The 24,482-nt window shown below is 40.8% G+C and overlaps 1 protein-coding gene across 2 annotated transcripts; it reads left to right on the top strand.

The window, feature by feature from the left end:
- The first annotated feature begins 414 nt into the window (after nucleotides 1–414).
- ggnbp2 (gametogenetin binding protein 2) lies at nucleotides 415–23,227 on the top strand. Of its 2 annotated transcripts, none has more exons than XM_080853237.1 (14): nucleotides 415–490; nucleotides 2,119–2,244; nucleotides 2,670–2,750; nucleotides 2,883–3,136; nucleotides 3,246–3,344; nucleotides 3,821–3,928; nucleotides 4,109–4,318; nucleotides 10,527–10,701; nucleotides 11,103–11,291; nucleotides 20,350–20,497; nucleotides 20,705–20,830; nucleotides 21,332–21,486; nucleotides 21,656–21,907; nucleotides 22,430–23,227. In XM_080853237.1, the coding sequence occupies exons 2-14, from the start codon at nucleotides 2,152–2,154 to the stop codon at nucleotides 22,634–22,636; spliced, it is 2,097 nt and encodes a 698-aa protein (XP_080709363.1). In that variant the 5' UTR covers nucleotides 415–490; nucleotides 2,119–2,151; the 3' UTR covers nucleotides 22,637–23,227. The 2 variants fall into 2 exon arrangements, with proteins under 2 accessions (XP_080709363.1, XP_080709362.1); XM_080853236.1 differs by having other exon boundaries at nucleotides 3,815–3,928.
- The last annotated feature ends 1,255 nt before the right edge of the window (nucleotides 23,228–24,482 follow it).

Raw genomic sequence — 24,482 nt, 5'->3', positions numbered from 1 at the left:
AATCTTTCACCAATCAAGTCTTCGCTTATTATGAATCACTAAGACAAGTGGAAGAATAAGGATAACTAAGTGTCTTGTGTTTTTTCTGTGTGATACGCTTACTTGGATTATAAAATACAACTATTGGGCCAACACGTTAACTTATTGATCATCTCGTGATATTTAAGCCACATAGGTATGTATTAGCATTCAAAGAAATACTCCAGTATATATTTATGGTGTAATTTATGACAGACACAGCGCATTAATCTAAAAGTGATTTAAGTTTAAATCCAAATTATAAGGCAATACTATCGACTGTGACCACTGATCTCAGTGACTGTGACCAATAATAAAACGTACACAAATACCAAGCGTCGTGAAAATGTGTGGGCTGGCGCTTTTACTGTACTCCACGTCTTGGGTCAAAGGTTAGGAGAGAATTCCGCCGCCACATACGCCTCTGTCGCACTTGTTTGTTTTTATACAAAAAAGCAGCATTTGAACGCAAGTGAGTATGACAACAACTTTCATTGGCTATATTATGATGTTGGCTATTTCAGTAGTGTTCATTTACATCTATTTTAAAACTGAAAGGTTCTTAGTGGAAATTACTTGCAATGGATTTGCCAGCGCCCAGTTGTAACGTTAAGGCTAGCGAAGAAACACGAAGAGTTGTCAGGCGGTTTGACGCTTCATTTGTGTTCGAACATTTCCTCAAGCTCTGGCTTTGGAGGTAACTTGTGGTAGAACAACCACAAAGTAAATTGTCACAATAAGTATATAGCTAGCGTACACAACTTTGCATGATAAATAACGTTTTTTCTTATATATACTTATCTGCCAGCAGTTTGTATTATACTGAAAATGTCCTGGCGGCTAGTTAGCAAGCGATTGGTACCTAGCCATCGCTAACTACCCTAGCTAATTTTCATATTACTTCAAACTGATTAGCAAACTTCTTTCTGACTAATAGCTAGCTCACATACTTGCTAATGCTGCCTGCCAAACTTTGATAACGTTAGCCATTGTGCTAACTAACTGGCCAGTTAGCTTGCCAGTGTATCATCGCAGTGAACTACCAGGTACTCGGTTTAGCTAATTTGGTTGTTTAATCTGAGTTGACATTGTTAGGTACTTCACGTTATCTGCCTGCGATGAACGTTTCCTAGTTAACTTGGGTGATGCAGCAAATCGAGGAAATCAATTGGCTGACAGGGTCATGTAGCAGCCCGATTAAGTCTTAAATATAAGCCATTATGGCTAGGGTAGCAATGTTAGCCAACTGTCAGGGTAACTTTGAGAACGTTGCTTACCATGCTGCTCGACATTGGCGTAAACTGTTTAGCCGACTAACAATTTATACGGTCTGTAGTATAACGCCACTGTTATCGATAGGTAGTGTAAATTGACTAATAATTATGTGGGTTATAGCACGTTCGCTAGTTCATTAGTTAGCGGCACTGTCCAACCTCGTCCCTCTTTGACCTACCGATTGCAAGATGGGAATCAGTTAGCAGTTTGTGGACAGTTGCTTAGAAAAATCAGAAACAGATCTGTAAGACCGGCGCCTGCATTATTTTGCTGGCTACGTTAGATAGTTGGTTAGCATATCTAACTTGAAAGGTTAATAATACTATCCAGATGCATAAACAGACATGAGGTTCGCATCTCAGGATGCAGTCGCTATCTACCCCTGGCACAGCTGGTGTGCTAGCTAGATCTCTCGAGCTGCCTTTTTAGTATATCCGAGTCAGCAGTAGAAAAGATGGTTGCTGGACAACTTAGCACGGAGCTTGAAAAGGTTGCACTTGCTATATAAAACTTTTCTCATGTAGAGGGGAAATGGCGTTAGCTACACCTGATATTATTTGAACCTAAACAGTCGGGGAAATTGGCATGCTAAATTTCCCGTTGATCTCAGCTATTGCTACCTTTACTAGGGGTATTAGCTAGTTAGTCAATTAGTTAGCTAGGAACGTAGGCTTAAATGCCGGTTATCTTGTATATTATCATATTACAACACTAGGCATGTTTATCTTTTCTACAACAAGATTGTATGAATATTTGAACGACCCGCGGTGGTGAAACTGCGAATGAATATCAGGGAATAATTGCCGTCTACTGCACCGTCCACAGGCACTACAACTACGACCTGAGCTGGGAGAAGACATGGCGCGTCTTGTTGCCGTTTGCAGGGAAGGAGAGGATGACTATCAGTTCCTTGCACGCCAAATTCCACTCTTCATTAATGACACTTTGACAGTAAGTACATTTTATGTGTTCCAAGGTGACCGCTGTGTATGTTGTCTGTAGTTTGCCCCTTTAGATAATCTGTGTCATGACCAGGAAACTCAGGTCAAATTGAGCTGGTCAGCTAGGCATTAGCATTGCAAGGTGTCTTTGGCTTAAAGATACATGCTAGCCGTGCTGTCAAACGTATGGACTAGCATGCCAATTAATAATACCTGTAGATACAAGCGATGTATGATATCAATAGCACTGTCCTATGGCATTTTTATTTTATTTTCAATGTGAATGATTAACTAAATCTGCTCACTGAAGCAACTGTAATGTATCAGGGTTTTTTACAGTGCTGCTAAGGGAGTGACCTAAGTTTGTAATTCTCAGGTAGTATTGGATGCAGTGAGGGGTGGTTTTAAACATCAAGCTCTTCTTTTTTTCTTTAGATGGTTATGGAATTTTCAGACAGTGTCATGGACCTTGACAGTCATCAAAATAACTCTTCACAGTTGAAACAGTTTGTTCAGGTGAGTGATTTGTTTGTTCACATTGTGATTTAGGGTCAAAACTTTTCACACTGACTGCAATTTGATTGTGATTCTGTCAAGTGGGCACATTACCTTTTTTCCTCATTATTCTCATTATTCTGTTCCTTGTAGTATCATGCCATGCTAAAGCAGCAAGACCTGAGTATTTCCATGATGGTGACCTCACGGGAGGTGTTCAGTGCCCTCTCACAGCTGGTCCCATGTGTGGGGTGTCGGCGCAGCGTGGAGCGTCTCTTCTCCCAGTTAGTGGAGTCAGGGAATCCGGCCCTTGAGCCGCTGACTGTGAGGTCCACAGGCATATTATCAGTCACTAAGTCCTGCATGGCAGATGCCAAGAAGCTTTACACACTCTTCTATGTCCATGGGTATGTGTAATTGCATCATGTGTTGAATGACCAAAAGCACATTGATGTTAACATTCTACCGTAATCATTATTGAAATTTTGCCGGATGTTAACATTTGTCTTTTCACAGGTCGAAATTGAATGATAGGATTGATGCCATTCCTAAAAGCAAGAAGAACAAACGCTGCCAGTTGCACTCTTTAGACACACACAAACCTAAGCCTTTAGGGTGAGTGTGATTTTTATTTTTTTTGTCCTTAGTGTTTTCATAAAGGTGCTATTGTTGTCTATAAACTGCATTTAAATAGCAACGTAAAAAAAAATGTTAATGCCTTAATCCTTCAAAGGACTGCAGTGATGTCACTACAGTTCCACATAGATTTTAGTGACCATCTTTTAGGCAAATTTGCTGTTTATTGATGTCTGTCCTTATGAAACTGTAGAGAAGGGAGTGGAGAGAGAGATGTAGTTTTAGCTAAAGACAGTGGAGATTCATCCAAGAAGGTGGTCAGATGTAACATCCAGTTTCATTTTGGACCATTTCATTCTCCAAGCAGGTAGGCAGGAGGACCTTTGCTCTTTTGTGCAGACTTAAATGACAATAGGAAAGTAGGAATAGGTTGGTTTTGTGTCATTTTTGTTGGGTGTAGACCGACCAAAATGAAGCATTCATTTGTATTTCCGTTGCCTCTCCTGCAGTGGTAGCTGGATGGACGTGTGGGAGCTCATGTCTCAGGAGTGCCGAGACGAGGTGGTTCTTATCGACAGCGCTTGTCTCTTAGAGACCCTAGAAACATATTTACGCAAACACAGGTAAAAGCTCACTGACACCCCCAGTATTGCTTTTGTCTACATGTATCGTTGGGTGTATTTCTGCTCAGGCTGTACCACTGACGGGAATGTTTTTATTTCATCTTGGTCAGTCTTTTGAAAGCTTTATACACCAACAACAAATTGATGTGACTGCCTCTCGTCACTTTTTTCCCCCAACAGGTTTTGCACTGATTGCAAAAACAAGGTGCTGAGAGCCTACAACATCCTGGTGGGTGAGCTGGACTGTAGTAAAGAGAAGGGTTACTGCGCTGCTCTATACGAGGGTCTTCGCTGCTGCCCCCATGAACACCACATCCATGTGTGCTGCGAAACAGACTTCATCGCACACCTCCTGGGTCGGGCTGAGCCAGAGTTTGCTGGAGGATATGAGTATGGAAGACTTTTTTACATCTTTCAGTTGCCTACTAAGTGGCGAGTGTACTGATTTGTATAGAGTTTATTTCTTTGTATTGGCCATTTAAAGGTTTAATATGTAGTTTTGGTTTAACAAAATAGAAATGGGGTCTAGTCATACAGAAATAATTCAGAATGATCAGTTAAAAGGTTCCCAGTGTGTACCAATGTTCCTGGACATTATAAAAAACGGGTGCAAACTTTATTGCGAAATTCACCGGTTTTACCTCAAAATAGATAATCTATGTGAATCGTATAGATCTGCAGAGCAAATATTGGGGGTAGGTCCTAGTCTCATCCAAGTCGTCTGTGAGGAGACATAACACATCACCCTGTGGTTGAGAGGGACTGGCATACTGGGCCTTTTCTTGGTGGCTAACACACCTTGGGTCAGATGTTATTTAATTTATAACTTGGAAAAATCTACAATGAACTGCTCAAGATGATGTAATTGTCAGACAGTCACCTACTGCTAGTGGTCAGTCGACAATAAATGTCAGATATCGCAGCATAAGCTATTTGGCATGTTTTTTTGCAGCAAATATAGTTCCAATGCTGTAGCAACTTCGGCTGACTATTCTTATGTAGGGTTGGGTACCGAGAACCGGTACCAATACGGCACCGGTTCCATACAACCGATACCTACCCGGACCGAAATGCAACGCAGATTTCGGTGCTTCCTTTCGGTGCCTGAGCAGATTTTTTTTTTTTTTTTTTAATTTAAATTTTTATAATTTAACAAAACTAGCGATAGCTAACGAGATGTAACGTTAGTGGCGTAGATCTTTCTGAGTACGATCTGTATACTTGTTTGTGTTGCTAACAGATTTCGTGGGGCACATATAAAACTTCTCCATCTCCCAATGTAGACTCTAGCCTGTGTCGCTCACGCTGCATTCCGTATGGGACTAGTGGAAACGAGATTTGTGTTGAGTAGTTGCCATGGTAATGGGTTGACTTGCGTGTGGTTTCTGTTTCAAGATAAGTGTGGTTGTTCTAAGCAGAAGTTGGATACGCTTTATTAAACGGAGAGCTACCGTCTCATCCAAAGATATTCCTTCTCAATGTGAGTTCTTAAGAGAGCACTCGGACGCTACAATAACATTGCAACAGTCTGACAGTGAAGAGCAGGCAGCCTTGCACAGAGCAAGCACAGCTAGCCATCAATATAACGGAGAAAATGTCGAAAGGTAAACGATCAAAAGTGTGGCTGTATTTCGCACAAAAAGATTCAAACAACGCGACGTGCAGCATATGCAACAACAAAATTGAGTGTAAATGGGGGAGAGAACTCAAGAGGCTCTGAAGCTAAACTCTTAAAGGGGCAGTACACATTCACGAAACCAGTGGGTTTAAATAAATGCAAACTAATTAATATTTTTTTTACTCTGAAGGCAAACATGCTCATATTTCTGCAAAAGTATTACTGAAGTGTGAAGTGTGTGTACAGAGTGTGTTATGTATTTATTTATATTTATTTAAGTATACTGTAAACAGTTGTTATAAGTTAATATATTGTTCATAGTTGAAGTTAAAAGGTTTGAAGCCAAGTGTTTTGTATTTATTTTTATTTATAGTATACCTTAAACAGTTAATATATTGTTAAATTTGAAGAAAACTATTTGCCTTGGCAATAAATAAGCCTAATGTCTTTAATTTAAAAAAAAAAAAAAAAGTATCGGTTCTGGCACCGTTTAGGCACCGGTATCGTTTTAAAAGTATCGGTTATGTACCGGTATCGGAAAAAACCCAAACGATACCCATCCCTATTCTTATGTTAACCTAGGACCCAGGTCCATAATGTATCATCATAATATTATTAAAATGTACCTAGATCCACTTAGGATCCACTTTGTCACCTTTTTCAGCCCTGATGAGTTTGCACCCCTGTATGAAAGTTGATTCTTTATTTTAAGTAGTGCTGTAGCGATGCGTCGATGATGTTGACGCGTCGATTTCAAAATTACGTTGACGCTTCGCCATATACACGTGGTTGACCCAAGCAGAAACAAACATTGTGCAAGTACTGAGAGAGCAGAAAACCAGGGAATTGCTTGGCGCAATTAGTTGACATTAGCGATCTAACGTAGTGAATCATGATGCATACTATAAGCTGCCCAACACCATGAGTTAGCTCTCTGTGCCGTTTGTTCGTGCTTGGTTGCCGTATTCTGCAGCCGTAAGTTAACGTTAACTAAACTGACACACTAGTAGCTAGCTAACGTGCTTGGTAGCTAGAAGTTAACGTTAGCTAACTACTAGCGGCTAGACAGCTGTGTCAGTTTAGTTGACGTTAACTTACGGCTGCAGAACACGGCAACCAAGCACGAACAAACGGCACAGAGAGCTAACTCATGCTGTGGTCATTTACGAGTCAAACACATAACATTAGACTAACGTTGGCCAGCTTATAGTATGTATCATGATTCACTACGTTAGATCGGCAATGTCAACTAATGGCGCAGAGCAATGTCCAGACCAGGGCTGCACATAAGGTGGTGCGCAGTGCTCATGAATGAATAAATGTTTTTATGAGCACTGAAAACATTTAAATTAATGAGCACCACATCCAAGTGTGATAGGGCTCATTTGAGTACCAAACATTTTTACTGTGCCTCTAAATAAACATGAAATGCATTTTTGGACTTTTGCTGTGCAAAACGATGCTCAATAAAGTATATTATTAAGATTTTTTTGGGTATTTATTTGAGATACATTATGGTTTTAATCGGGCAACAGAAAAATAATCGTTAGACTAATCGTCCAATTAGTCGTTAGATTAGTCGACTAATCGATAAAATAATCGCCAGATAAATCGTTTATAAAATAATCGTTTACCCCCAGCCCTAATTTTAAGAATATTATGCATTTCCTCACGTTTCTTAAGGGAAGGAGAAATGTCAACACAGTACAGTGTTGTTAAGATGTATACTTTGTTTAATGGGAGCATGAAGGTAATTGTATCCTTGTGATGGGAGAAGAACAGTATAACTAGAAAATGCATTTCCTGAAGGAAATACCAGTGCATGAAATGCAAAGGTTAAGAAAGGAAGAAGAAAAGAAAGAAGAGTGAAAGAAGGAAAGAAGAAAGGAAAGAAGAGTGTAAGAAGGAAAGAAGAGTGAAGAAAGGAAAGAAAAGTGGAAGAAGGAAAGAAGAGTGGATGAAGGAAAAAAGAAAGGCAAGAAGAGTGGAAGAAGGAAAGACAAAAGGAAAGAAGAGTGAAGAAAGGAGAGAAGAGGGAAAGAAGAAAGGAAAGAAGAGTGAAAGAAGGAAAGAAGAAAAGAAAGAAGAGTGAAGAAAGGAAAGAAGAGTGGAAGAAGGAAAGAAGAAAAGAAAGAAGAGTGAAATAATGAAAGAAGAAAGGAAAGAAGAGTGAAGGAAGGAAAGAAGAGTGGAAGAAGGAAATAAGGAAAGAAAGAAGAGTGAAAGAAGGAAAGAAGAAAGGAAAGAAGAGTGTAAGAAGGAAAGAAGAGTGAAGAAAGGAAAGAAAAGTGGAAGAAGGAAAGAAGAGTGGATGAAGGAAAAAAGAAAGGCAAGAAGAGTGGAAGAAGGAAAGAAAAATGGAAGAAGAAAATAAGAAAGGAAAGAAGAGTGGAAGAAGGAAAGAAGAGTGAACAAGAGTGGCTCTGGATGAAGAGATAAAGAGAGAGTGAAAATATTGAAAAAAGGAGATAAAAATGGAGTGAAGAAGAGAGATTGAGTGTGAGAGAAAGTTGACAGAGAGAAAGATGGAGAGATGGAGAGAAAAAAAATAGAGAATGGATGGTGTCTTAATGTTCCTAGTTACAGTTAAATTGAGAGGGACAGAGAGAGAAGAGGTTCTTTGGATTTGGCACAGGTGTCAGTGAAGCATACTAAGGCAGAAGGCAGTAACTTCTATGTTAAAGCTCAGTGGTATGATAACAATGGAATAATGACCCTATTAATTAATCAGTAGTAATACTATTTCATTTATCACAATTACCAATACAATGATTATCACACACACACACACACACACCATTGAATTATCACATTAAGCACATAAAACAATGAACTTGAATTGTCACATGAAACACATAAAACATCTATGTCAGTCCATTGGGGTGTGTGTGTGTGTGTGTGTGTGTGTGTGTGTGTGTGTGTGTGTGTGTGTGTGTGTGTGTGTGTGTGTGTGTGAGAGAGAGAGAGAGAGAGAGAGAACGATAGAGAATGAGGCCCATTTTCCCCCTCCACATGCCCCCGCTCGCCAAGCGAAGTTACCCGATTTAGATGCACCTTTTTCGGACTAGCCACAGGCACTGGGTGGGGGAATAGCCCGATAGCTTAGCATATCTGCCATGCAATTCTAATGGTAATGCTACCTAGCTTGGTATGCTAACTGTCGGTAGCCTATACATCGTGAAATCAACCAAAATACTGATGTCACTGGCTTTAATTTGATAATGGCATGTTAGTAGTACATTTAATATCAGTACATTTGTTTAATTACTGCTGATATTTTACAAATACGTCAAAAACTCATTTTTGACCAAACTTGAAGTTACGGTCTTTTGCCTTAGCACGGCAGAGTAAAGCACAGGTGCAAGCCAGTTTAAAGACCCTATTATGATGTCATAATGGCCCAATGTAAGTCAATGGGAGAAATTTATATTCGTTTTTCTTTAATATTTTAAAAAGTATAAAGTTTAGAAAAGTGCAACAGAAAATTAATTACAGTGCATGAAATGCCCTGTATTGTTATTCCTAGGCTTCTTCTTCTTCTTCTTCTTCTTCTTGTTACCTTTTTCTGCGATTAATTCAGCCCGAACCGCTTAACGTAGAAACTTCATTTAAACTTTGTCGCGTAGGTCTTGTAAACGACACTTATGCTATGTATTTTTCACTTTTCTAAACTTTATACTTTTTAAGATATTAAAGAAAAACGAATATAAATGTCTCCCATTGACTTACATTGGGCCATTATGACATCATAATAGGGTCTTTAAACTGGCTTGCACCTGTGCTTCACTGACAGCTGCATCGAATCAAAGGAACCTCTACTCTCTCTGTCCCTCTCAATTTAACTGTAACTAGGAACATTAAGACACCATCCATTCTCTATTTTTTTTCACTCCATCTCTCCATCTTTCTCTCTCAGTCAACTTTCTCTCACACTCAATCCATCCTTCTTCAATCCATTTTTATCTCCTTTTTTCAATATTTTCACTCTCTCTTTATCTCTTCATCCAGAGCCACTCTTGTTCACTATTCTTTCCTTCTTCCACTCTTCTTTCCTTTCTTATTTTCTTCTTTCACTCTTCTTTCCTTTGTTCTTTCCTTCTTTCACTCTTCTTTCTTTTCTTATTTCCTTCTTCCACTCTTCTTTCCTTCCTTCACTCTTCTTTCCTTTCTTCTTTCATTATTTCACTCTTCTTTCTTTTCTTCTTTCCTCCTTCCACTCTTCTTTCCTTTCTTCACTCTTCTTTCTTTTCTTCTTTCCTTCTTTCACTCTTCTTTCCTTTCTTCTCTCCTTTCTTCACTCTTCTTTCCTTTTGTCTTTCCTTCTTCCACTCTTCTTTCCTTCTTTCACTCTTCTTTCTTTTCTTCTTCCTTTCTTAACCTTTGCATTTCATGCACTGGTATTTCCTTCAGGAAATGCATTTTCTAGTTACATGGTGCTATTATAATATGGGGAGCTTTGAACAACTTGCAACTTTATAGTTTCACTTATACTTTAATTTTTATACTGTATCTTTATTTTATTTCTGAATATTTGGTAATGGCAGTAATTATCTACATACATGGACAGCCGTGGCCTACTGGTTAGGGTTTCAGGCCGGAAACCGTAGGGTGGCCGGTTGGATCCCCGATCAGTAGGAAAAATGTGGACGGGGGAAGTGGTAGACCACTGCTCTCACATGCCCACATCCATGGCTGAAGTGCCCTTGAGCAAGGCACCTAACCCCGATCACTGCTCCCCGGGCGCCGCCAAAGGCAGCTCACTGCTCCGGGTTAGTGTGTAACCTCACTTCACTGTGTGTGTGTCACTTCCCTGGATGGGTTAAATGTAGAGGTGGATTTCAGAGTGTGTGTGTCTACACCACCTCTGCCATAGAGAGGACTTTCACTTTCACTTTCACTACTCATTTTGAGAATGTGTGTGTGTTTTGTTTGGTTTAGGAAGCATATATTCTAATATTTATATTCTTATTTTTGATCTAGACGCAGAGAAAGACATGCCAAAACTATAGATATTGCACAAGAGGAGGTTCTGACCTGTCTGGGCATACATCTCTACGAGAGGCTGCATCGAATCTGGCAGAAATTGAGAGCTGAGGAGCAGACTTGGCAGTTGTTGTTCTATCTGGGCATTGATGCTCTACGCAAAAGTTTTGAGGTACAGTATTACAGGCACCAGGCTGTGACCCTTTACTGGGACTATTTTTAGAGAGTGAGATAATAATTCATAACTAGGTGTGATGGTGCAACTTGCAAGTATGCCTTCTCCCAACACAATATGTATGTGTTGTATGTCTTCTGCTATAGTTGTGCTTTTAGACATTACAATCACAATTTCCCACTAAGGTGGGAATGTCCCACTAAAATAGTAAAGTTATGTCTATTGTGTGGCTCACAGTTGGAGTCAAACAAACATTGTAACAAACAACGTGGCATTCCTATACATATATTCATCAGTTAGTGAAGCATTAGCTGAGCGATTGATGGGGGGGGGGGGGGGAAGTTATGCAGCTGAATAATGTGTGTCTGTCGATTTGTGCGTCTCACTCGTTCTGTCAGATGGCAGTGGAGAAGGTGCAGGGCATCAGCCGACTGGAGCAGCTGTGCGAGGAGCTGTCAGAGGAGGAGAGAGCCAAGGAGTTAAAACAAGAGAAGAAGAGGCAGAAACGCAAGAACCGGCGTAAAAACAAGTGTGGCTTTGACATCATTGAGCCGGACACTGAATGCGAAGTCAAGAGTCTTGAAAAGGTATTGGTGGAAATGGCAGGGTTTGCTGTGCCGGTTGTTTTATTGCTATGTGTCCAGTTATTTTAGATTAGATTCAACTTTATTGTCATTGTACAGAGTACAGGTACTGAGACAACGAAATGCAGTTTAGCATCTAACCAGAAGTGCAAAATAGCAATAAAAGTGCAGAGTATGTGCATATGTAAAGTGGAATAATTGAATAAATAAGATATATACAGTAAGAGTTGGGTATGAAAAAAGAACAGAATTGGGACTAGCAGCAATTGAGGTAGGAAGTGTAGATAGATGTGAAATATATAAATGTGAAATATATAAAGTAAAGTGCAGGTGTAAGTATTAGTGGTGGTAATAAGTAAAAAGAAGTGAATGAGGTATTAGTAATATAATGATTAGTAAGTGGTGTAAGTACGGTTAGTACAGTAAAACAGCAAAAAAAAGTATTCTAAGAACAGGTAATACAGTTAAGAGTTGGGTAAACGGTAAAGTGTGATAAAAAAAAAAAGACATTCTTGTGCAAATGTTCAATGTGCAAATGTTCAGTGGTTGGAACTTGTGTGGCAGTCAAGCCAGGGTGGGGGTGGGGGTGGGGGTGGGGGGAGTAAAGTGCAAATGATTAGTGGCTGGAGAGGTGTGTGGCAGTCAGCCACATAGACATGTATAGGTAGATGCCGCCTCCACTGCTTCTCGGCGCGTCGCCGCCATTTTGGGAAAGGAGCTCTCTGCCGTCAGAGGTCTGTCAGACGTGTCAAACAAGCGCAAGTTGCCAGGAGCTGCGGTTTATCTGGATAAAAATCACGATAACCTTTTACATTTCGCAACCAATTTCATGGAGTATTCAAGGGTTTATGCTCTACGTGAAGTGTGTGAAAAAGATTTGCCTCTACATTACTTTGAATCTCGCTAGTTAAATCGTCAGTCATACATGTGCATGGGTCTATGATAAACGCTCACTTTTCTTGCAAAGCTTGTGCATTTTGAAAATACTGAGAAGATCTATAAACTATCGAAATAGTGCTTCTTTAGTTACTACGTATTGACCATCATTAAGAGAAAGAGCATACATCAAATAGTGAGAAACTGGCAGTCAGTGTGTTTTTCATAGTTTAAACGCTCACTTTTCTTGCAAAGCTCGTGCATTTTGAAAATACTGAGAAGATCTATAAACTATCGAAATAGTGCTTCTTTAGTTACTAGTATTGACCATCATTAAGAGAAAGAGCATACATCAAATAGTGAGAAACTGGCAGTCAGTGTGTTTTTCATAGTTTCTTTTCAAGTATGTGCATTAAGAAACCTTGAACAGTGCAATTGGCAATACATAGTTATTTCACAATTATATATTGTGTCAATTGCACTGCATAGATCTGAAAATGTTAAGAGCATGATTGTATATTATGTCAAATTGTACAAATATATATATATATATATATATATATATATATATATATATATATATATATATACAGTATATTGTATAATATGAATATATACTTATACTTAAAGGTGCATTAAGGATTAATAGCTATTCGCTAAAGGTATGCTAGTAGCTAAAAACTAACGAAATCTCTTGAAATGTGCTGATTTTGACATTATGACAAACTAATTACTCAACGACTGTCCTTACACAGTCAAACATCAATCATGTGCAACACAAGACTAAGCAAGACGGCAAATAAGCTACTTACTAGATCGGCAGAAGGTAATCAAAGTCAGGTCGGCGGGCATCGGCAGGCAAAACTACAGAAGGCAGTTATATGCCTATCGACCCTGCTATGCCATTGGCACAGACGCAATTCTTCATATTAAAAGTCATTGTAGCGCCCCAATTTTTTTTAAGCTGTTATTTTAAGGTTAAACTGCTTATCCTAACCCTAATCCTGAAGCATAATTGTTGCATATTGTGCCTTTAAAATTATATTATATTGTATCACATATTATATATACAGCCGCGGAAAAAATTAAGAGACCACTTCAAAATTATCAGTTTCTCTGGTTTTACTATTTATTGGTATGTGTTAAAGTAAAATGTACATTTTAGTTTTATTCTATAACCTACTGGCAACATTCCTACCAAATTTCAAATAAAAATATTGTCATTTAGATCATTTATTTGCAGAAAAATGACAATTGGTCAAAATAGCAAAAATGATGCAGTGTCTTCAGATCTCAAATAATGCAAAGAAAACAAGCTCATATTCATTTTTAAACTACACAATACTAATGCTTACACTTAGGAAGAGTTCAGAAATCAATATTTGGTGGAATAACCTTGATTTAAAATCACAACTTTCATGTGTCTTGGCATGCTCTCCACCAGTCTTTCACATTGCCGTTGGGTGACTTTATGCTACTCCTGGTGCAAGAATTCAAGCAGCTCGGCTTCTTTTCATGGCTTGTGACCATCCATCTTCCTCTTGATCACATATCAGAGGTTTTTTATGGGATTCAGGTCTCGAAATTGGGCTGGCCATGACAGGGTCCTGATCTGGTGGTACTCCATCCACACCTTTACTGGCCTGGCTGTGTGGCATGGAGCATTGCCCTGCTGGAAAAAACACTTCTCAGAGTTGGGGAACATTGTCAGAGCAAAAGGAAGCAAGTTTTTCTTCCGGGACAACGTTGTACTTTGCCTGGCTGAGGTTTGTAAAAGACCATAAGGATTGAAAAAGCAGACTGGAGGTTCTTCTAAGTTCGTCTTCTCTGATGAGTCCGATTTCACAGTAGGTGCAAGACTCTCTGGCTTGTAGGCCTCTCCAGGTCTCCGTCTAACCATCAGACGACCATGTGTTGGGCAAAGCTGAAAATTGGACTCATCAGAGAAGACGAACTAGAAGACCCTCCAGTCCGCTTTTTTCAATCCTTATGGTCTTTTACAAACCTCAGCCAGGCAAAGTACAACGTTGTCCCGGAAGAAAAACCTGCTTCCTTTAGCTCTGACAATGTCCCCCAACTCTGAGAAATGTTTTTTCCAGCAGGGCAATGCTCCATGCCACACAGCCAGGCCAGTAAAGGTGTGGATGGAGTACCACCAGATCAGGACCCTGTCATGGCCAGCCCAATTTCGAGACCTGAATCCCATCAAAAACCTCTGAAATGTGATCAAGAGGAAGATGGATGGTCACAAGCCATGAAAAGAAGCCGAGCTGCTTGAATTCTTGCGCCAGGAGTAGCATAAAGTCACCCAACGGCAATGTGAAAGACTGGTGGATTTTAAATCAAGGTTATTCCACCATAAAGTTGATTTCTGAACTCTTCCTAAGTGTAAGCATTAGTATTGTGTAGTTTAAAAATGAATATGAGCTTGTTTTCTTTGCATTATTCGAGATCTGAAGACACTGCATCTTTTTTGCTATTTTGACCAATTGTCATTTTTCTGCAAATAAATGATCTAAATGACAATATTTTTATTTGAAATTTGGTAGGAATGTTGCCAGTAGGTTATAGAATAAAACAAAAATGTACATTTTACTTTAACACATACCAATAAATAGTAAAACCAGAGAAACTGATAATTTTGAAGTGGTCTCTTAATTTTTTCCGCGGCTGTATATATCATATATATGTTATTCCATTGCACATTATACTGAGTCATTATATTATATTGTATTATATATACGTTATTTATATTACAGTTCAACTATTGAGATGTGTATGTATATATTGAGATGTGTATATTTTTACTGCTGTAGAAATATATAGCTTTTTTTTGTAATGTTGATTTGTGAAATAACTGTGTATTGCCAATTGCACTGTTCAAGGTTTCTTAATGCACATACTTGAAAAGGAACTATTAAACTATGAAAAACACACTGACTGCCAGTTTCTCACTATTTGATGTATGCTCTTTCTCTTAATGATGGTCAATACGTAGTAACTAAAGAAGCACTATTTCGATAGTTTATAGATCTTCTCAGTATTTTCAAAATGCACGAGCTTTGCAAGAAAAGTGAGCGTTTATCATAGACCCATGCACATGTATGACTGGCGATTTAACTAGCGAGATTCAAAGTAACGTAGAGGCAAATCTTTTTCACACACTTCACGTAGAGCATAAACCCTTGAATACTCCATGAAATTGGTTGCGAAATGTAAAAGGTTATCGTGATTTTTATCCAGTTAAACCGCAGCTCCTGGCAACTTGCGCTTGTTTGACATGTCTGACAGACCTCTGACGGCAGAGAGCTCCTTTCCCAAAATGGCGGCGACGCGTTAGAGGCGTCTACCTATACATGTCTATGGTGACAGCCACAGGGATGAAGCTGTTCTTGAGCCTGCTCGTACGGGAACGGAGGACCCTGTAGCGCCTCCCAGAGGGGAGGAGAACAAACAGTCTGTGGCTGGGGTGTGAGCTGTCCTTGGTGATGCTGCGCGCCCTCCGCAGACATCTCTTGCTCTGGACAGCCTCAATGGTGGGAAGAGTGGAACCGGTGATGCGTTGGGCAGTTTTCACCACCCTCTGCAGTCTTTTTCGGTCGGCGACAGAGCAGCTGCTATACCATGTTGAGATGCAGTTAGTGAGAATGCTCTCAATGGTACAGCGGTAGAAATTCTCCAGAATCTGAGGAGACAGATGGGCCTTCTTCAGTCTCCTCAGGAAAAAGAGACGCTGGTGTGCCTTCTTGACTATTGATGAGGTGTTAAGGGTCCAAGAGAGGTCCTCAGAGATGTGGACACCCAGGAACTTGAAGCTGGCAACACGCTCAACCTCCATCCCGTTGATATGGATGGGGGTGTGTGCGCCATCTTTCTTCCTGAAGTCCACAATAAGCTCTTTGGTCTTCATGGTGTTGAGGGCCAGGTTGTTGTCAGCGCACCACAGCGCCAGGTGCTGGACCTCTTCTCTGTAGGCCGACTCATCGTTGTCGCTGATGAGGCCAATCACCGTTGTATCGTCTGCAAACTTGACAATGGTGTTGGAACCATGTACAGGTATGCAGTGGGTGAAGAGGGAGTAGAGAAGAGGACTTAGCACGCAGCCCTGTGGCAGGCCTGTGTTCAGGGTGAGGGTTGAGGAGGTGTGGTTCTCTAACCTAACAGACTGGGGTCTGTTGGTTAGAAAGTCCAGTAACCAGTTACAGAGGGAAGGGTTGATACCAATGTTCCCTCTAAGCTGCGCACGCCCGCGCAGGCCAGTCGAAGAGGCCGCGCAATAGATTTTGCAGACAGCGCACATTGTTCAGACCGCATAACGATTTTCTTTGGGGTTTAAAAATCTGAGCATCAAAGGGTATGTAGGCTAGGTAATAAACATTTAAAATACTGACATGTCTGACAACCAAGCCGGATGTGCGCTAGAATGTTTACATACAAAATTTCCTTTAGCTCTCTTGCCGGGCTCTGCTCCAGCAGTTATAGGCTACCATGGCGAAAAGACAGGCAGAGCAGGTGTCCCAGAAAAAGGTCTGCCTAACGTTTACAGGAGCGGCTAGACGAAATAGTCCAAACTGACTCAGGTAGGATAAAACTTTCAGACATATTTACATATGCTCCGAGGCAAACGCGAAAAGAGTTCGCTCGTGGGAAAACATGCAGTGAACAAAAGTGACATTATTCTGTTTGTCCTTAAAGTTTGTGAGCACTTGGATGCTCACTTCCCTGAGCTGAGTGGGCTGCCTTTGAGCCAGACACGTTGCGCAGTTAGTACATTTGATCATGGGCTGAATGACGTGACCAATCTGGCAAAAAGGTTCGAAGCGCTTCTGGAGGAAGCATAATATGACTATTTGTCAACAACAAATTCAAGTTCATGGTTATTGAAAAGTGAGCATTTTCCAGATCTGGTACAACTTCTTGACATTTGTGGCACATTTCAAGCATCTAGCGCCGACTGTGAACGCGGTTTCAGTCTAATGAATGCCACTAAGACAAAATCGTGAGGCGAGAAGATTTGAGGTAGAAATTTCCAATATTTTCAATTAGACCTATAAGGCCCCATTCAAAGTGATCTTGATAACTGCAACAACATTTTGACAAATGTTTAGTCAGAAAGGTGTGTCTTCCATAGGCCTGCAGACAAGATGAGCCACACAGCCAGATAGGCCTAGCTCCAAGCTCCCTCAATGTAATTCAAATGACATGTTTTGTAGCTTAGTTTGTTGCAAACCACTCCAGTTATTAAATAATTTATAAAGGCTACCTTTAGGAAAAAATACACCATTATTACTATATGTATTGTAAAGCACTGCATTAGCATTTTTCTTTCAATGAAGTTCTGCTTAAATGCTGTACCTGCTGAGAAATGACTAAACACCTTGGATACTTTTATTTTGTATAAATATATGTATATATCATTATCATTCATAACCAGTGAACCAGTCATAAACCCTAAACCTTATTTATTTTCAACCAAAGATCCTTTAAGTTCAACTAAACTGACTGGTAAAACACCATCATTAAAATGTTCCAAAGTCCAGCCATTATAAAGGATATTGAATTAATATCAACCTTGAAGACATATTCATGCATTTGCTGTCATCTCTTTGGAAACCTATGGCTAACACAGGCTCGTGGTCATTTTCGTCAGGTTGCGTGGTTTACGAATTGCTCACAGTGCTGAAATGTGCGCTCAGAATAAATAAGATTTGCTCAGTGCTGAAAACAATTAGAGGGAACATTGGTTGATACCCAGGTGACTTAGTTTCATTATCAGTTTGGAGGGGATGACGGTGTTGAAGGCTGAACTGAAGTCAATGAACAGCATCCTCACATAGCTGTTTTTATTGTCCAGGTGAGAAAGGGCGGAGTGTAATGCCGTGGAGATGGCATCCTCCGTGCTCCTATTCTTACGGTAGGCGAATTGGAAGGGGTCCAGTGTGGGTGGTAAGCAGCTTTTGAGGTGAGCCAGGACCATCCTCTCGAAGCACTTCATGATGGTGGGGGTCAGTGCAACAGGGCGGAAGTCATTTAGGCTCACTGCAGTGGTGTGTTTTGGCACCGGCACGATGGAGGTATTTTTAAAGCACGCGGGGACAGTAGCTTGGGCCAGAGACAGGTTGAATATGTCAGTCAAGACCTCAGCTAGCTGCCCAGCACAGGCCCTGAGCACGCGTCCTGGGATGCCATCAGGGCCAGCGGCCTTGCGTGCATTTTCCTGCTCAGTGCAGCACACACGTCGGTGGAGGAGAGTGTTAGGGGTTGGTGGTCTGAAGTGACCACAGCCTTGATGGCAGCCTCCTGGTTGTCCCTGTCGAAGCGTGCATAAAAGCTGTTTAGCTCGTCAGGGAAGGAGGCAGCACTGTTTTGGGGGGTGGTGCTAGTGGGTTTGTAGTCTGTTATGGCCTGGATGCCTTGCTACATGCGTCGGGGGTCAGAGTTGTTCTTAAAGTGCTCCTCGATCTTTAGCTTGTGGCAGTGCTTGGCCTGCTTGATGCCCCTCTTCAGGTCAGCCCTGGATGAACTGTAGGCCTGAGCATCACCTGATCTGAAAGCGGTGTCTCGTGCCTTCAGTAGTAGGCGGACCTCTATTTGAACAGTACCTCAGTCTGTCTGTAAATTAGCCACTGGTTGCATTGGCTCTATTCAGCCACCAATAGCTTCCAACACCAAAGTTAATGCTGCCTGTTTAAAACTACCACAGAGGGTAACAGAATACCATGCTAATTCAAGGGGTACATGCTCAAATGTACCCTAATTTTCGGACACGTCCTACCGCTGTGGCCAACTAGCCAATTCCAGTTTGTTGAGCCCATTTATTGAGCAAGTTCTGTTGCTCTCCTAACAGAATCCTTTACGACTCTATTCAAGCAATTTCATTGAACAAGGCATTCTATGAGCGTAGATATTTACTTAAGCTGTATGACGTTTTACTGCTTGTATCACTCCCATCTCTGAAGTCTGTTTGTGTTGCTTGGTAACACATGAACTGCCCATTCATAGAACTGTTGCCGTATCAAACTTCAGTTCCAGTGCCTGTGATTATCCATCTTGACCTGATGCCCCTTATCTATCTCTTCAGTGTTGTGATATTTAATAGGGCTTCAGTTTCTCTTGTGTAATTTGGCGTGACTGTAGCCAGTGCATATGCTGACAACCAGTGTTGGGAAAGTTCACTTTCTACATGAACTAGTTCAGTTCATAGTTCACACATTTTAAAATGAACTAGTTCAGTTCATAGTTCATAATTCAAAAATTTGAACTAAGTTCACAGCTCCAAAAAATGAACTAGTTCAGTTCTTTTTTTCAATATGTTGCGAGCTAAAAAAAAATCGAAATCTCTATATGTCTGCAATACCGCTTTCGGCCTCTATGCAACTTTGTCGCTCTCACACTTGCCAGGCATTGGCAGTAAAATAAAGCACACGCAGCGATTTGAAACTGTTAAATGTCTGTTAAATGTGTGTTTTTCGCCTGGAAGTCTCTAGAAATCTGGCACCTTATTGAACGAGATTAAAAAGAGTGAACGTGCCGTTCACAGACACCCGAATGAACGCGTTCACAGTATCGTTCATCAGGCAATAATACAGAACGTTCAGTTCACATTCACCAAAATTATGAACGAGTTCATGAACTTTCGTTCAATGAACGCGTTCAGGTACAACACTGCTGACAACCCCTCATAGGGTTTACAGTTTTGGTGAAAAAACAGTGTTACAACTTAAAGGTGCAGCCCGCAATTCTCTCATCCTCAAGCGGGCCTCTGTACATTCTGTGTGCATGCTCAAGAACCTGGTGTTTGCTTAGAGAGTCCTTACAGAGCCAGGACTGTTCACCAAGTTGCTCAGACGGAGCCAAACACTATTCCAGCCAATAAGTATGGTGCTCTAGGAGCTTTGAAGGAAGGGGTGTAATTTCATTGGCTGTTGAGGTCAAACCTCACTGGGTAATCTCCATCCTTAGTCCTTTGGTTATATTATCATGAAAGGCAGCAAAATGGGAAGGTGATTATTATACTGGGAAAGATGATGTGTTTTTCTGGTGGTTCAGTAGAGAGTTCAGGTCTGTCTGTTATCTCAGTTCCGATGTTGGTGAGAAGGTCTTGTCAGTGTGGCCTACCATGCAGCCTTTGGCTGCTTTCACTCAGGCTTCTGTTTCTTCAGTCTTGTCTTTTCCTCTCCTCCAGGGCTCTACGGAGTCGGTGAACGGTGGCTGTAAGGACTGCAGAATTGGAGAGGAGTCTGTAAGCTGTGGGGAAGTCATGGTCACCAATGAGGGCTCCTCCTGTAGTTGCCCCGCAGCGTCCATACTGGGCTCGACCAAAGTCAAAAAAGGTATGTGGGTCTGCATGTGGTGAACATGACTTGAGTCTCATTTCTTTTCCTGGGTAATTCTCCCACTCCTTATTTTACCTGTAAGACCTTGAGCTGGCCGTCTGTGTGTCAGTTAAGAGTTTGTAGTACTATAAAGTAGTGTGTGGCCACTGATGGCTATTTACACCAGTATATCTAAGTAAATCCTCTTTGTGATGTTTTCCATAGGTCTGTCACCCCGCAGTAACGGCAGCGACTGTGGCTACTCATCCAGTATGGAGGGCAGCGAGACCAGCTCCAGGGAAGGCTCAGATGTAGCGTGCACCGAGGGCATCTGCAACCATGATGAAGCAGGTCAGTCCTGAAGCATCACTGGTTTTAGCTCTGGTAGTCATTGGAAAAGAAGAAAGGGTTTGAAATCTGGTGCATCTTGTAACCAAGTCGGAGAATACAATTTTCTACATGGGTCACAGCTCTAATGTGCAGTGGTTGCGGTTCCAAACTAATTACCTTTAATGCGTCTTAGAAGAATTTAAAACCTATGTTTTTGTGTATGGTTCTTCTGTGTTTTGCTTTGTTGTTCTTGGACCAGTGTTACCACCAGTACCTGACTGGTGACCTAGTTAAGGTTTGGAGTCTACTTGCAGGAGTTGTGTCCCTTACAAAAATAAGTAACTAATTATTTTAGCAAGGGGAGTCCCACCGGTCTAGTGTTTCTCTAGTCACACTGTTCCGTAGAGAAACAATTGAAATTGAGAAAGGTGAAAAAAAATATATACATATGAATGCGATGTGAATGCTGCCTGAGGCGCCTGCTCTTTGCGTGACTTGATGTATTTCTGTGAACTTCTGCAGGTGATTACTCGTGTAGTCACCGGTGCTCAGAGGACAAGGAGGAGGACTGTGTGGACAGCTGTGTTGAATGCTGGGCCAACTCCGAAGAGAACCTCTTAGGCAAGAATAAAAAGAAGAAAAGAAAGAATAAGGTTGGAATGTTTGGGAGCGATCAGGTACGCAAGGCTGTTTTTTTTTTTTTTTTTTCTATCTTTCTCACACCCAAACATCTAAATTAGATTTTTTTTTTTTTATATATATATATATATATATATAAATTGTGGTCTGACTAAGTGAAACAGCCCCAGTTAGGGTGAATGTTGACTCTTCCTTTGGTTGTCCCAGGGGTCCAAGCCAGAGGGTTGTATGGTGGACATCAACAGGAGAGTGACCCCAGGAATGGCTCACGGCGTAACGATCTCACACACGTGCAGAGGGAAGGAAGCCTGTGCACAGCTGTGCTGTGACTCGTTTGCTAGCATTGTACTTCAACTCCCGTGGGCGGAGCATCCGAAGAGCAGCGCCCTCTTCCCCGGCCTGCCAGCCGAGTGTACCCAGGGGGAGTGCGGCGGCACCAAGAGCCTCATGCAACTTCTGGTGAGTCAGGTCTGCCCTGTTGGTTAACCATGACGGCTGCTGTCTGAAGAAATCATTACACATCATTGTGTCCGTTTTGTAAAGGTAGGGCAGGTTTTAATGTGTGCAGTGATGGCCGAGACCTAGGCTGTAGTTAAGTATTATCGTGTTGTGCGCTGCAACGTTCACACGTAACATTTATGTAGTGTTCGGTACTTGATAGTATCAGGCAGGGCTAATTCGATGAGTTAAGTGTTTTTAAACGATGGTAAAAAAAAAAAATGCAAAATTTGCAAAGTCCAGATTAGTGATTCTTCAGCATCAACGTACGGGCCCTGGTATCAGCGTACGGGCCCTGGTCTCAGCGTATGGTGAACTTCACCTACTGACCTTTCCCAGCCCTAGTATCAGCATAAGGTGAACTTAATTTAAACATCATGTATTTTGGATAGCTTTATCATCATGGAAATTAGGCGAGGAGTCCTCTTGTGGGCAAACCTTACAGCGCTGGTAATCTCTCTCTCTCTCTTTGTGTGAAAACAGGATGAATCTGAAGTGACCTCAGATGAAGACAACTGTCTCACACAAGACGAAATAAAGTCGTTTGTGGAAAATAACAAGTCTTTCATGAGCAACCGGAATCGGTACAGACAGCACCTGAAAGATCGATTCACTAAATACTGCCGCTCCAACGAGCAGAGTAAGTCTGTATGCAGTGCAGAATGGCTTCCAACCACCAGCGTCAACTAGAAACACACACCTAGAGAATTTATCTTTTTATGAATTGATAACTCACTATTACTACTGCTGCAATGCCTTTAAACAAAAGACGAAAAATATGAATTCAAATGAAAGAAAAAGACTTAAGTTTTAGACACTCATTCTTGTTCAGTTATGGTTTTTCTCCATGAAAGTGAATGTGATTCTCGTTGTCCAGAATCCCCTTTTCCATGTGCCCCCTTTTTTTTCCTCCACCATGTTCATCCCCCTTCACCACATCTTGTTCACACCTGACCAAATCCATTTTCCTCAAGTTCAGTAGGGCTGCTGGTTGAGAGTGAAATCAAGCTTGTAAAGCTGTGACTAAGTTTTAGATGCCGATAGACTAGTCTTGTTTTTTTTTTTTTTTTTTTTTCCTTTGTCTTTATTTTGTCTCACTGCCTGTGACATTTTGGTGGCAAAGGATTTACCAATAAATGTGTACAGAAATTATCTGAATATAAAGACTTTACAGAGAAAAAAATCCATTTGTAACACTTGGGTGTGATGGGTGTACATTTGGATGTAATGAGGAGCGCAATGTGCAAAATTTACATAATAAAGATATTTATTAATATGCAACAGTTATTTGATATTTATTATATAGTTTTCAGTATTGTATATTTCTAATCCTATATTTGTTTTTGTGTCTTAGACACATGAAGCTTATTTTGTAGAATTTGTGTAGAATTTATTTAGACAAAGTAGGTTTGCATCTACTTTTTAACTTTTGAGGACTTCAGATAGTCGACAAGTGTTTTGAAAAGAACAAAAAGATGTTATTGGCAGAGTTTGTACACGCCAATGTACTGAGGTGGTAAGCTCCTTGCTATGAAACTGAAACTTCTGCAACTTAGTCCTATATTGTCTCAGGTGTATACAGTGTCCACTAGGTGGAGATGTGCAACTGGATGGAATATTCCTTCACCAGTTGCATAAGTAAATTACTTGAGTGAGAAAAAGATCAGTTTGAGTAAGCTTAAGTTGAGTGTCTTAGCACAGTGAACATGGAGCCCTGAGTTGTCAAAATACTTTTAATTTACATTTTATACCTCTTCTGCGGCAAAGTTAAGTTAATTTGTGCATTTACAATGACTAGTGCAGTGCCCGTAGGAATTATGCATTCTGTAGTGTTAGCAGACGTAGGTGTAGCTGTTGGGTAGTGTAATAGCAAGACATATTTGCACTCCACATAGGTACAGGTTACAATGAAGTATTATTGTGTTGCATGTTTCCTTTTCATTAAGAAATGTTTTAATGTTGTATAGCCTTTTTGGAGATATACCAACAAATAAAATGTAAGATTATGTAGTGGATGCAGTTGAATATAGATGTCAAAGTTGCTGTCTAAACTATAAACTAAATGTCATAAAGAAAGAAATAATTTAAAATTAAGTTATGGTTGAAATAGGATCACTTCTTTATTGTAATGGTAAGTGTATAGGGTAAGAATGGTCATGCAGTTGGACTCAAATGTAGGTTAATTTTATTGAATGTATGTACTGTACTGTATGACTTCGATGATGCTAGCTTTGACAGCCCACTCTCAGACAGATCGTAAGCTAATAATGTCCCTACAATGGGAACCAGTGGCGGTTCTACAGGGAGGCCGGGGGTGGCCCGTGCCCCCGTAGACATGTCCTTGGCCACCCCTGCGGCCACCCCGTGCTGACCAAATAAAACAAAATATGAATTTATTATGATTTTACACCAAGCGCCAAAAGCGGTACTAATGCGACGCAACGTTCCACACGGGTAAATTAAAACAGCGCACTGTAGTTTGCCATGTGTGGTGCTTGTTGGAGAGAGGAGCTACGATTTAAATGTTTAGCTCGCT

Source organism: Sprattus sprattus (genome assembly GCF_963457725.1).
Source record: "Sprattus sprattus genome assembly, chromosome: 1".
Classification (NCBI taxonomy): Eukaryota; Metazoa; Chordata; class Actinopteri; order Clupeiformes; family Clupeidae; genus Sprattus; species Sprattus sprattus.
The sequence above is the reverse complement of the archived record's forward strand: the minus strand, read 5'-3'. Positions and strand labels throughout refer to the sequence as shown.